Source organism: Xenopus tropicalis, chromosome 2, assembly GCF_000004195.4.
Source record: "Xenopus tropicalis strain Nigerian chromosome 2, UCB_Xtro_10.0, whole genome shotgun sequence".
In the NCBI taxonomy this organism is placed as follows: Eukaryota; Metazoa; Chordata; class Amphibia; order Anura; family Pipidae; genus Xenopus; species Xenopus tropicalis.
This window is the reverse complement of record NC_030678.2, coordinates 39,446,620-39,462,042: the sequence shown is the minus strand read 5'-3', so window position 1 is coordinate 39,462,042 and position 15,423 is coordinate 39,446,620. Positions and strand designations below refer to the sequence as shown.

The 15,423-nt window shown below is 36.8% G+C and overlaps 1 protein-coding gene across 1 annotated transcript in view; it reads left to right on the top strand.

Moving 5' to 3' along the window:
- il1rapl1 (interleukin 1 receptor accessory protein like 1) overlaps positions 1-15,423 on the top strand; it is a 728,031-nt gene that overhangs the window by 696,505 nt on the left and 16,103 nt on the right. Inside the window, exon 8 of the mRNA XM_031896701.1 lies at positions 3,652-3,797. Within this exon, the coding sequence (XP_031752561.1) occupies positions 3,652-3,797 (146 nt within the window). The remainder of the gene's footprint in view (positions 1-3,651; positions 3,798-15,423) is intronic.

Sequence of the window (15,423 nt, the reverse complement as noted above, 5' to 3'; positions counted from 1 at the left end):
CTCTTTCAGCTTCATCAACTGGAAAGCTTGCATGAAACCTGGTACCTTTTCACATAAAAAAATCATAAGATAAAGCCCTTTTGGGCAATATGAGCTGAGAAGCTGAGAATCTTGCAAGTAATGTGGTGCCTTCTCTATCAATGCTTGCAGAAGAAACGTTTATCAAAAATGTATAAGCTCTTACATAAACTACTGTTTCCCCATTCTAATCATGGTCACCAGGTACATGACCGAACTGCTTCTTGTAAAATATGCAAGGTTTGGCTATGTATGCAGTTTACTTTTGCCTTGGTGTGCTCCTCTGTCTTACTGATGTAAGACCATATAAGAGACGGGCACTTTTGGCAATTTAAGCCTTGTGCCAAATGGCATAAAGGTACATTACTCTTAGCTATACCTTATGCATGTAAGGGCAATTTTAAAAAAGTTTTTTGTTAATGATTAATAATGCAGATAGTGAAGACAAACCGAAGAATCTGGTCACACTTAACAATACTCTTTTCTGCTGTTTCTTATAATTAATGACTGCTGCATTCCATAAAGAACAATATCTATCAATGTATTTTACAAAAGCATATATGTTGCCTATGTGTTAATAATCACATAAACATATATGCAAGGACCAGCATCTTCTATATGTCGTTTATTTTTAGAAATATTTTTTGAGTTGTATCTTTTAGTGTTTAATAACCCAGTAAGTTAAAAATGCAAAGCTGACAGTGGGATAGGGATACCTTAAAGTTAAACCTGTCAATTAAGAAACACCATAGGAGGAAGAAAAAGCATGGAATGGGAAAGTGGCCAACTGAAAAGGACAGCATGGAGCAAGCAGAAGGCTAGGATATAAAGAAGAATGCCTGGGAACATAGAGTGATTATGAAAAAAGAGGGGTTGAAGGCAAAGATAAAACAAAGCTATTTATTAAATATACAAATGGGCTGTCAGAGGTAGGAGGAAAGGAAATGCTATGAAAGTGGAAGTGCTATAAAAGTGCAAGCTTTGCTCTTGATTTTTTAAGTTAAATTGATACTGACACAAAAAACTACTTTTCAAAATATTAATTTACTTGAAAAGTTCCCTAACAGGTCATGTTGATTCTTTAAAAAGGAAAATTCATCCATGACAATCTAAAAATAGGAAAGCAGTTCCAAACTAATTCGCACGAAATCGGGTGTTCGCAGGTTGGAACTTTAGCGAAGTTGCAATTTTGGGTTCGGTTAATGGATCATTTTTGACCTCTCACCCAGAGCCAGCAGATACATGGCAGCCAATCAGGCAGCCTCCTGGACAGACCACTCCTTATATACAATCCGAGCCATTTTACAATCGCCTGATGAGTTAGTAGAAAGCTGTCAGGTTTAGGACAGTTAGGTAGTGATCTACTTCTACTGCAGTATGCTGTGGGCCGCTGTCCTGCTGATCTCATCTGCTGTAACCCAATAGTCCTTGTAAGGACTGCTTTTATTTTCTGATTACTGTTACTCTTCTTTTCATTGTGTACTGCAGCTCCGTCTGTGTGTGTTGGAGACAGGTGTGCTGCTCATAGTAGTGCACTAAGCACCAACCACACATTCACATCATTTTTTTTTATTTGTGTTTTTTTACTTTGCTACTGTAATTTATAGAGCCCAGTGCTATTAGTCACTTTTTTTTATTATTATTATTATTATTATTTTTTTTTTATTTAACTTACTGTTCTTTAACGTGTCCAGTGCTGTTTGCTGTTATTCATAGTAGTGCACCAAACACGTTACACATAGTAGTGACATTGCATTGCAATAAAATCACCTGAACGATGTTTTTCCACCAGCAATAATATATTCCGTATCCACTACTGCGGCGTTTTGTCTTTGCGTGTGAACCGGCTGTAACCTTTACACGACTTGATTGGCATGTAGACGCCGGATGTTTTAAAGCAGTTTATTACACAAGTTTAGAAATGTAGTTTGATTTCTGCCCTTTACAGCACAAAATGCAACGCTGTGTCAACAACATATTTTTCAGAGACATTTTTGCCCTTGATCCCCCTCCTGCATGCCCCTGTCCAGGTCGTGGCACCCTTTAAACAACTTTAAAATCAGTTTTCTGGCCAGAAATGGCTTTTCTAGTTTTTAAAGTTCGCCTTCCCATTGAAGTCTATGGGGTTCGCAAAGTTCGCAAAAGTTCGCACTTTTTGGCGGAAGTTCGCGAACGGGTTCGCGAACTTTTTTTGTGAGGTTCGCTACATCTCTATCTAAAAACCCCTAAAGAGTTCACAAACAGTTAATTCAAACAGAGAATTGTGCAGATTGTTATTTAGAAAAGACCCCCTTTGGTAAGAAAGATGGTAAGTGTGCACGCAAACTTTTGAAGGGTATAAGGTCAATTAGGACCTTGATTATAACTTGTATAACTCCCCTGTAACACTCAGTCACAGTCACCCCTTCAGAGGTATTAGTTCCTACAGGTCTCACCTGCTTCTAACAATCTTTTAGGTATACAATTGCCAACTGGGCTAAAAAAGGACACTATTACAATATGTTTTACCTGTATATCAAGGCTTCATCAGGCATTAGTGATGAGCAAATCTGTTCCGGTTTGCTTTGCCGAAAAATGAATTCAAGAAATACCAAAAATGGCGCTCGTCAAAAAAAATTGCACAACAATTTTCTGTCGCCCGTTTTGTGAAAAAATCTGTCAATGGTGAAATGCGAAACGGCGAAAATGTCATGCAACAAAAATAAATTGTCGCCCGCGGCTATTATTTTGTCACGCGGCTATTGTTTCGTCGCCCGCGGCTATTATTTTGTTGTGTGGCTATTGTTTCGTCGCCCGCAGCTATTATTTTGTCGCCTGCGGCTATTCTTTTGACGCCCACGACCATTCTTTTTTGACGCCGGCGACAATTTTGGAACGTGCGGCGAATTTTTTCCGTGGCAAATTTTTTCATCCGTTTCAATCCGCCAATGGCGAACCGCAGAAATTCGCCGCGAATCCATGCCTGGCGAAACATTTTGCCCATCACTAGCCAGGGTCTATTTTGAAGCCCAGCCCAGGCCTGGAAAGAGGTGGCACCAAGCTCCCCTACATCAGTAGACTACACTGAATAGTCAAACACCATTCTGCTTTATTTGATGTTAGTTCTGAGCACTGTTCAGCAGTTGCATTAACCACTGTCACCCATCTGAAGCCTTGTTCCCCTTGCAAATCAAATGCAGTGAGAAAAGATTCAGATAGTTATTTTCGACAGTGGAATAGACTATCATTAACACTTGGTAAAATTTGTCAAACTGATAAACAGCCATAAAAAAATCAACTGTAATTATGCACAGAACATATTTTATTTATTCTTTTTTTCTATTATTTTCAGGTAAATAGAATAGAATAGAACAGTAATAGAAATTGGCAAGAATTTTATTTTATTGTACATTGCATTGTTATCCTTCACAACCAACTCTCTAAGAACAAATATAAAATATAAAAGATTGAACTAGGTTATCTGATCTTATGTTCAGCTTGATTTGTATTTGCCCCAGCTGTGTACTGATAAACCCATGAAATACATGCATCCCTGTGGTGCTGTGCTTTGTGTTGGGTTATTATGAGGGACAGCCATATAGTTACTTGCCAAATAAACAAAAAATACATCTTTTTTTTCTTTCATTTTTCAAGAGTGCTTAAGAAGCATCTAGGAGAGGAAGAAGTAGCAATCTCATTGATATTTGATTCTGTCGAAGATGGAGACTTGGGAAATTATTCTTGCTATGTTGAGAATGGATATGGACGTAGGCATGCCAGTGTTTTTCTCCATAAAAGGGGTAAGTATTAGTTTATTTGTCATTATAAATTATATGATTTATGACATTCATTCTGGGTTTGTATTAAAGAACTAATACATTGTAACCCTTTTGCATTGTACTTAATACAGGATAATATCCAGGAATGCCTAATATTACCACAGGCTACGATGAAGCTTATTTAACTGGGTCCCCCAATGAATCTGGGCTATAAATCCCTAGCATGACATGATTTAACCCTGGAGCTAGGACATGCAACACATGGTGACTCAAGGTTACAGAAATGTGGTTTATTTGGCTGCAGCCATTTTCAAAAACAGGCAACCATGAAACAATATCTGTGAAACTCTGGTATAAATAAACTAAAGAGGGCACACTAAGACAAACAAGTGAAGTTAGACCACCCCCTCACATTCTCAACCCACATTGGGTGCCTGATGAAGATTTGCTGTTTCATTTTCAGGAATATTGCAAAAAATATGTCCCTTTCTCTGTTCTTCTACTGCTAAAATATTAACAGAGGCCTTTATCCTCTTCAGGATACTCTACTGAAATGTCATTTAGGGGTATATTTATCATTCTGTGTAAAAAGTGGAGTAAAGCATTACTGGTGATGTTGCCCAGGGCAACCAATCAGCAATTAGATCTCAACAGTTAAAAAACTAAATCAAAGCATCTGATTGGCTGCTATGAGCAACATCACCCGTAATGTTTTACTCCACTTTTTACACAGCATGATAAATATACCTCTTAGTGCCTCAGAATTTCTTCACCATTCCATCCTTACTGCCTCTACCTGCATCATATAACCTGCTTCTAACTCTCTCTCCTAAGTGGCACATAAAGTATCAATCTTTAATCCTGTCCTTCAAAGAATTTCAATTTTTCTATGTCATCTCCCTGTACATTATCTTGCAATGCTTACATTCAGCTTATTGTCACTCTTCAAACTATTATCCCTGATTGCCCCATGCCTTTGGAAAGTTCTACCATTTTGCATTAGACAAGCTCTGATTCTGACTCTAGAGGAAGCATTTCAGTAGTTTTTCTTGGCATTAACACACCCCTTACTTATGCACTTGTTACCTCCCCATTTTATGTCTCTCCCTAATAGATTGTAAGCTCTTTAGGCAGGGACTGCAAACCTTCCATTTGTTGACAATCCTAGCACTTAAGTATTCATTTTCTGTGAAATTTATAACTGTACCCGTGTTTGTGCTTACACCTTGTAAAGCCCTGAGTTCACATCTGGCAATATATAAATAAATTAATACAATACAAAAGCAGATAAATCTTCATAAAAGGTTGAATTTGATGGACAGGTGTCTTTTTTTTCAACCTACAGTATGTTTCTATGTTACTAGATTGTAAAATGGACTACAACAAAAAGAGTAAGACAGCAGAAAGCATTATTACTGTGACCGTGGCATTGAGGCCAGGGGTAAGGACTCCATCCCAAGGACACAGCCTTCCCCTGTGGTGGATCTTTCATGAGTTGCACCGTTGGGTAATGCAGGAAAAAAACACAGTCACTTTTTTCAAATTACTTTGTAGCCTACTTTGTAGAAAGCAACTTAATCCACCACAGAAGAACGTGGGCAGAAAGGCCCTTGTGTAAGAGCCCTAAGTCACATCCAAGTATGGCTCCTACTATATTATGTCAATAGTTACAAGGACATGGTATTATTGTTAGATTTGCTAGAATGAAACAGCCACTGTTGATAAGAAAAGTGACCTTACCGTACCTTGAATCTTTCGAAATTTACAATTTTAATGAGCATTGTATGTTCTTTTCAATGTGACAACTATTTCCTTGGCCTGAAAAATTAACAATGACAGCTGAAAATACCATGTAATTTAATCATATCGAATTGCTGGAAGAGACTCTATAGATGGATGTTTTTTCCCTTCTACATATCACCATGGTAACATGTTCCACTTTTAGTTTCTTTGTTCAAATATACATAGGCTGCACATTTCTTTTTTTTTTTTTTCTTCAGTTCTGTAGACAATTAGCTTAATAAACCAACAATTATTCAGGTCTGAAGACACAAATTATTTTAATTAAGGGAAGCAGAAAGAAAAATATAAGGAACAGTGTTTCTTTTTAATTATAAGGTATTCTGTATTAATAAAGTTATTCTTAGTGACATCTATTAGTTTATACTAAAGGAAAACTTGTAGCTGTCACGAAATCTTGATAAAAAAAATCTTCTTTTAATTTGTCTAGTAAACATTACTAAGGTACTGTTTATAATGCTTTCTGCTTTTTATACCTGATTCTGAATAGATTTACTAATAAGGGCTATACGTAAGGACACAAGATGGCTAGTTTCAACAAGATGACAAGGAAATTGGCAGTCTTGCAAGTTATTTTCTCAATGCTGAGTCTATTAAGACACTTGAGTCGTAATAATCTTAGGTCACAAATGTTTCTGTGCACATCAAATATTTTGGAATTATAACAGATGTCATCTATGCCAAATTCCATTTTGGTTGAACCACTTACAATGATTGAAGCCTGTTCAGCAGCAATGCTTGGACAGTTTTAGCACCTCTACTTGCATGCAATAATAAATTATATATATACACATACAGGTAGTATGGAACCTGTTATCTAGAATGCTTTGGACCTGGGCTTTCTGGATAAGGGTTTTTTTTCCCATAATTTTCAGCCAGTAAGGCAGAAGGACTAGAGGCTTTCTTCCAACAGGCTAGTAAGTAAACAAGGATGGTGCAGAACTACTTAGGCAGCAGTTTCTTTATTTTTTATATTTGTATAAAAACACTTTCTACAAGTTATGAAATTGCACCACGTATGTATATACATATACATGCGGGAGTGCTGGAGGATGTCCCAGGGCTCCGGTTTGACCAATACACAGCTTGAAATGCAGTTTAGTAAACCATCACTTGAGCTTTATAGTGTTATAAATTTCCAGGTGCCCTTGATCTTGCAATGACAAATGTTGCCAGTTGTGCGGCTTGGCAAAGAATAGAAAGTAACCCAGAATGTGTAAATTATACAATGCAATCAGGTCCTTTGTTTTAAAGTCTATGGCTGTATTAAGAGGATAGGATTGGGCACAGGTGAGGGGAGGAGTACTTAGAGTAGTGCCCTGTTTAAATGCTGTTTGTGTCTGTTTCTATATCTCTATCTGTTCATGCGTCTGTGTAAGATTCAAAATATATAGATCAGGGCTCCCCAACCTTTTTTACCCATGAGTTACATTTAAATATAAGAAACAGTTGTGGAGCAATGAAAGGGCAAGAAAAAAGGACTATGATTGGCTGTTTGGTAGCTCAATGTGGACTTTCAGCCTACAGAAGCTGTACAAGAATTACAAAAATGAGCACCTGCTTTGAGGCCACTGAGAGCAACATCAAAGGACTCGGTGAGCAACATGTTGCTCCTGAGCCACTGGTTGGGGACTACTGGTAAAGGTCATAACATATAATGCTGCTTTGATTTAATATCTGCAGGAAAAAAAACCCAGCCTAACCATACAAAAGTACTTTTTGCCTAAATCTTGTTTCTGAACTAAGGTGAAAGTAATATAAATATCCTAATTCATTTACACAATGTGTTCCAGCACAAAACAGGTGCAATATTCATATGGAAATTTTGCCACTAGTAAGTGGCTGCAGTTTATCAATTTAAAGTATGCCCGTGTCCCTGCCAAATTTAAAGTACGAAATTGGCAATGATTACACTGACAGAATCATTGCCAAGATCTACAAAATATAAACAACCAAGATAATGTGCCAAGGATTCTTGAGTAAAATAAGATGTTGTATGAGTCGGGTATAGAAGATTCCCTTTGTGCTTTAACAATGCCAACTTGCTCATTAATCTTTGCCCTTCATGCCATTAGCTGAGATGAGCGTAAAGAAGACAACATTGACAATATAGTATATGAGCAAATCCTAAAGTTCGCTAATCAATAGCAAGGGAATTGTTAACACTTCATTTCCAATTTTTCTACTTCTACGTATGGTCCCGCTGAAATTAATGGCTCGCTTTGGCTTGGCTAAATGGCTTGCAATCCCCAGCAAGCAGCTGGCATTTTATTACCAATGCTCAAACTGTGCCATAGCAGAACTGAGAGTCTTCAATCACAATGAGTCTCACCGAGAATGCAATTTACAGAGCAAATGTCTAAAAGGTTCTTTTATAACACTAAAAGTGACTATAATGGTGAATATCCCATGTCATGTTCCATGGGACCTGTTATGCAGAATGGTCAGAACAATGTTCCCTCTAAGCTGTGCTCTTGTGTACGCACACATAAATTTTGAGACCAGCGCACACAAGATATTGTGAATTGTTTTTCCTCCAATAAGTATTAATACTATGTTAGCTGGAATCAATTACAGTTATAGGATCTGTTATCCAGAAACCTGATATCCAAAAAGCTCCAAATTAGCTCCAAAGGCCATCACCCATAGACTCCATTTTGATCAAGTATTTTTGATTTCCCATTTCCATTGTAATAATAAAACAGTATCTCGTACTTGATCCCAACTAACATATAATTAATCCTTATTGGAGACAAAACAATCCTACTGGGTTAAATTAATGTTTAAACAACTTTTTAGCAGATTTAAAGTATGGAGATTCATATTGCAGAAAGACCCCTTATCCGGAAAACCCCAGGTACCAAGCATTCCAGATAAATGGTCCCCTGCCTGTACAAGCTACTATTGAGCTATTATTACAGAGATTTTTTTTTTTTAAATTGCAATTATTTGATTAAAATGGAGTCTATGAGAGATGGCCTTCCTGTAATTGGGAGATTTCTGGATAACAGGTTTCCAGATAATGGATTTCATACCTGTATTACTGTTTTGGTTAGAATTAAAGTGTGGTTTTAGCTCTGTTAAAAGAAACAAACTGTGGCCATATAGTAACTAATACTATCACAATTATTATCATAACAATTTAATTACACATTAGGTCACATTTACCGAATTTATAGTGGTCAGAATGTGGCTAATAAATCTGCCCAGTCTCCTTCAAGTTAGGCTTCATTTACCCAGAATGAGAACTCATGAGAGAAAGAGAGAGAGGGGGAGATTACTATAGAATCTCAAAACTGGAGAACATAATAGTGCATAGAACAGGGAGCAGGAAAGTAAGTGTATATTTACAATAGATGAACCCTGAACTGTAATCTATTATAGCTCCATAGTCCATTATGAAATTCCTGGGATATATTAACCGCTATTTGTCTGACGGTTCTCTGTACTCTGGAATGGAGGTAATTTCTAAATCAACATGTAATACATGATAAATCAACATAATTTATTAGCCTACAACAGGAATTCACACCAAATAATTGTTTGCATCAGTTCATCTGATTGAATTTATTATCCTCTACCATGGATACACATTAATACACATGCACATATAAATGCACACACACTTAGGGGTATATTTATTATGCTATGTAAAACGAATTTGCGTCGTTATTTAAGAAGAAAAAGTATGTTAAAAAAGTTTACACTGTTTTTTACACAGCCAAACCTGGCAATGTGTGGTGAATTTTCATTTTTTACACAGCATAATTAATATGCCCCTTAGCCTCACAGTGTAATGTAGCCCCTCCCTCAACTTGTTTCATTGTGTAGTGATGGATTTTAGGACTTGACAGATGATGACTGATTATTTGGTAAGCAGAGAAGTCCTACAATCCACCTCTTCACAATGGCACAAAGTAAGCGAGGGGTTGCTTGACACTAAGAAAAAAACAGAGGTTCAGATTTTTTTATGCACCTTTTCTGCATAAACCCAAGGAATGAGCTTGTGTTAAAATGAGGGTATATTTTCACATTTCAGTCTTCCATTAGTTTTTGTAAATGTAATTTCAAGAGAAAGCAGTATTTGTTTATAGCAATAAGAGGGAGCTAATGAGCCACTATTCCAAATTAGTTGAAAATTGCAAAATAGCCACATTTAGTATAACATTGATACAAGCAGTAGAATAAATTAAAAGTACATTAGTAAAATCTAAATGCATACTGTCATGGTTTTTACGGTATACTTTTTTATTTCTAAATTACACTGTTTACATAGCAAATATTTCACTCTACCATTTCAAATTGTATTCTTGAACCAACAAATTAATTTTTTTAGTTGTAATATTGGTATATAGGTGACATCTCAGTGCATTGTGCCTGAGTCTGAGCTTTCAGAAGGAGCCAGCGCTACACATTAGAACTGCTTTCAGATAACCTATTTTTTCTCCTACTCACATGTAACTGGAGGAGTCCCAAGCCGGACTTGGATTTCTTACTATTGAGTGCTATTCTGATACCTACTGGGAGCTGCTATCTTGCTCCCTTCCCATTGCTCCACTGATCGACTGCTGGGAAGGGGTGATATCACTCCAACTTGCAGCTCAGCAGTAAAGTGTGACTAAAGTTTATCAGAGCACAGGTTGTGGCACCCTGGGAAATGGATAATATGGTGAAATGTGAAATTTCAAAATTAAATGTAAAAAAAAAACGGTTTGCGTTTTTGAAAAACAGATTACAATGCAGAATTCTGCAACTATTAACTGATGCATTTTTCCCACAGTATTCCTATTATCTGAAAGAGCAAGGACTTTATTACATTGATTTTTTAGGTATTTATAAAAAATATATAAACCAAAAGAAATGTAAACGTTTAACGTGTTGCTTATTATGACTTTAAGAGCTATCATTTCAGTGCAAAATATTGGTGCTTCCTGAACAATTACCAAGCTCCAAAGTGCAGTAATTCTATTGCAAGGGGCATGCTCAGTGAATCCTTATGTACCGGCATTTAATGGGAAATATATTGCGCATCACCTTGAAAGTAAAGTTCCTAACAGTTTGAAGCCAGGTGCAGATCAGAGATAGGGCCTGGAAGAGCACTACATAATTAAAGTTGTGCAGTGCAAAAGAATACATTTATTACTGAACTACTGAGCACGCGGTCAGTCGCTTTACAGGATGAATGCACTTTATTGTAATCACTTGTGCTAGGTGTGCTTTTTACCGCTATGCTGGAGACAAGTGTACTGATAAGGAAAACAATGCTAGCACCGGCCAGAACCGTTTGGGCAAATCTTGCTTAAATTGTAGCAATGTGTTAGGAAAAAATATAAATCTGTAGTTGGAATTAAAGATTTTTTTTTTTTTAACTTGGAAACTGTAATTGTGTGACGGGAGAACTATTGTAAATCCACTGTAGCTAAGTGACTGCTCTGAACTTAAAAGTCGCTCTTGACAAGGCTATTTTTGTAAATATATGTCAGCTAACAGCATTTTCTCTTTGAATTTGCTGAGTGCCTTCATTTTATGATTATTCTGTGAAAAGGATCATTTCGAGCTTTACTTTGAGTATAAAGTGAATCTCTTAAGCATCAAAACCTTTACAGCGTGTGGCACAGAATGCAGAATAAATATAAGCTAGTAAGATGCCCCACCGGTGTGTAAAACATAAACTCGGAAATATGTTTCCTTTTTTACCACTTAGATTACCACGTCGATTATGTAGATATGTTAATTACCACTGTCACTGATTTAAGCTCGTATACACTGTATTATACACTGTATGCAAAGATCATAAATATACACGGACTATGAAGCCCCTGCTGTATCTTAGAAAGATATCAGATGCCACAGAGTGCCCATATAAAGACATAAGGCCAAAAGTCAAATTACTTCATGTCATATGCCCAAGGTGCCTTATAATATCCTATGTGAAACATGTAACACAAATGACATAATGGAGCACTAACTGTACCTAATGACTTTTCTTAGTACTGTTTATAACCAGAGTTTACAGGGTAATTTATGGTTCATGTGTTATTAATAGTGATGGGCGAAATGTTTAGCCAGGCATGGATTCGTAGCGAATTTCCGTGTTTCGCCATTGGCGGATTGTTTCGCAAAATGGATGAAAAAATTTGCCTCGGAAAAGTTCGCCGCACGTCCAAAAAATGTTGCCGGCGTCAGAAAAGAATAGCCGCAGGCAACGAAAGAATAGCCATGCGACAAAATAATAGCCACGGGCGACAAAATAATAGCCGTGCGACAAAATAGTAGCCGCGGGCGACAAACGAATAGCCGCGCGACAAAAGAATAGCCTTGGGAGGCAAAAGAATAGTCGTGGGCGGCAATTTTTTTTTGCCGCATGACATTTTCGCCGTTTCGCGGATCTTTTGAAAGATTTGCTCATCACTAGTTATTAAACATTTGATAATTAGGGAACATTTCTAAGGTTTGTCTTCCTAGGGATTGTATACTGTATATTTAATTTTTGATAGCACAGACATGAGGTCTCATTTACCTCTGCAAGTGCACTGAGCAAGGTGCACATTTGAGGGCAATTGCCATGTGTTTTCCCATAATGCAGCATTTTTCCCCAGAATTCCAGCCTTGTTGTGGCTTTGGGCCTGACACAGCTAAGGGCGATGTGTCAGTATTAAAAGCAATAGTGCTCACATCACCATAACTCAAACGTAATTCCACTGAAAGTTTTCCAACTTCAGTTGCTTCAGGGCTACAGTAGCCACAACTGCACAGTAGTAGTCACAAATGAGCCCTGCAATGTTAAATCCTTGCATGAATAGGACTGACATGAGCTGAACTAACAAAATAAATCCAAATGTGAACTATTTCAAAATAAAAGCCAATAAGCTTGCAGGGAATGAACGGTGGCATGTGGTAGAGCTTGATGAGAAAGTGCATAATTTGTAAAAGGAAAACCATGTCTAAAATTACAATCTTATAGAATATAGACAAATTGGTAATTTACATACAAAGTATAGTGCAATTGTCCGATGCAATTCACCATGTTTTTTACCCATAATGCAGAACTTCAGTGTCATTCCATCACTCTGGGGCAGTTGCATTAAGCACAATGGTTCACTCATAGTTCACTCTAGAAGTGAAAGATAGGTTCAGGAGAAGCTAGTGAGTCTTGTTCTAACAAGGAGATTAATATAGGTTAGTTCCCTGCAGTACCCATGCTGCCAAGCGGTTAGGCTCAGGAATACTACTGTGGGCTTTGCCTAGTGATGGAGATTGGTCACCAGAAGGCAGTCTATACTACCTCATTATTCAAGACAGAGATTTACAAGATATATGTAGATATTATAATATGAAGGTATTATTTGTGTGAAGACCTGCTGCCACTTGTTATCTATTCTTTAACCTTAATTGAGCACACACCTCCAAGCTTGCTAGATTGACATTAAGATTATATGAAATTGTTCAATAAACCGTTCCACTCTTTTTAAGAACCATTCAACATTATTAAGAGAGTGCGTGTTGTGTGCACACATTGGTGTAGTAACTATTCCTCCATATCAAGCGAGGGCCCACCTGAGGAGACACAGTCTATTACCATAAGTGCCTACCGGAAGTTAATGGAAGGTAAACTCTTTTCCTAAGTCTGGATCATAGCCTAATCATAGTAGCGGAGCATCTTGGGCCCCCCCCCCCCCCCATCTATCTATTACATTACATATATGGCTCTCTATGTGCTCACCCTCTGTTTGTCAGCTGTTCTTTATATTCATCTCCAGTAGATAGGAAATCATTCTCTGCTGTGTTTGGTCTGATAAGTCTATTAGGTTCATTAAAGCACTAAACTGGGTTATTCCCTTAAAGATCAGAATATCAATCTGTGCTGGTTTATAGAGACTGCTATGGCTCTGCCTGCAAATCAAGCTGCTTCAATCGGCATGATGTTCATTAATTCCTCTGCTGATTTATAAGACCCTGTCCATAACAAATCCAATGCATGTCAAATTTATAAACAAATTGCAATTCTAATGAATTGATATTATGCAAACGTGTGTCTGTTTATAGAGATGGGAGAAAACAAATGGCGCCTCACTAGTCAGGCAGGAAGAGAGTGTTAAAAACTGTAATTTTTTTTTAATCTTTTTACTTGGTGGTAACAGGATAATAATCCGTTTACATATAACATACAAAGACGGCCTAAAATAATCATTTTTTAGCCATTAAAAGCTTTACAGTTGTTTCTATAAACTGTAGAGTATACCAAACGGCAGCACCGTGGTGCTTAAAGTGGACCTGTTACCCAGATACAAGTTTTGTGCAAATTAAACATGAAACCCAAATTCTTTTTTTTATTAAAACATCCACACCTGTTATAAATGCATTTAAAAATCTTAGCTGTCAATCATATATTGCCACCCCACGGGGTAGAGCTGCGAGCTGCTTGAATGTAATAGATACGTGCCTTTTTTCAACCTCATCTGCCATATATTCTTGGCACAAAACATATAAATCCCATGACATAAGTATACAACTTACATATCACAATTCATATATGCAAAGATAAGCATGAGCTACATGTTGTGATATAAAATATATTTACATTTATACAGTTTATAGATTATATACAGTATGTTCTGCTCCAGCAAAACATGTGGCAATTAAGGGTAATTGTATATGTAATCACTAAACGCAGAACATACATGAATCCTATTTAATTAAACAATCAAGCCTCATTCAGCCAGTCACCGTTCTACCAAACTCCATTTGCCTCTGACATCTTATCGTTAGATTATGGTTACAGGCAAAGCGGTAAATAGAACCGACAGAAAACATAAAATATATGTATAACACAATGGGTCAGATTCAATTTGATGAATAAAAAGTGTATCTCCTAGTTCAATACTTGATTTTCCTATAGAGCCAGATGCAATTTAGTGAGGGAACTTATCTCACTGTTAATCACACAAAAACACTATTGTAAAAACTGGAACAGCATTTGGGGAAAGGTTTTTCTCCGTAAATTGAATCTCACCTATAAGTTTTTTTCTCATGGAATTGTATCTGGTCCAATATAAGTATTTGTTAAGGATTTGTTATCTTGGAACCCATTATTCATAAAGCTCCAAATTATCCATAGCCATACCCATTATTTAAAGAAAATAATTACGGTAAACATGATTTCCAATTTTCTTGTAACTATAAAACAGTATCTTGTACAGTTTGGGATTCCCTATCCGGAAATCCATTATCCAGAAAGTTCCGAATTACAGAAAGGCCATCTCCCATAGACTCCATTATAAGCAACTAATTCTAATTTTTAAAAATGATTTCCTTTTTCTTTGTAAATAGAAACCAGTACCTTGTATGTTATTCTAACTAAGATATAATTAATCCTTATTGGAGGCAAAACCATTCTATTGGGTTTATTTAATATTGAAATGATTTTTAGCAGACTTAAGTTACAGAGATGCAAATTACGGATCCCTTATCCGGAAAACCCCAGGTCCCGAGCATTCTGGATAAGAGGTCCCATACCTGTACTTGATCCCAACTAAAATATCCTTAATCCTTAATCCTTAATCCTTAATCCTATAGGGTTTAATTAAATATTTTTTTAGTAGATTATGGCCCCCCCTGGTCCAAAGCATTCTGGATAACATGTCCCACACCTGTACTTTTTATTTTTTGGTAAATAATGTGTTTTATTATTTTTTTTAACTCACATTTATGCTTAACATCAGAGATCTGAATGACCTCTTCTGAGAAAAGAAAAAAAATAATACAAAATGTCACTGTTTGCTTTTGTAAGTTACTGAAACTGTTTAATGAAATGCTAATACAAGCCACAGTTAAGTCAAAATATGCA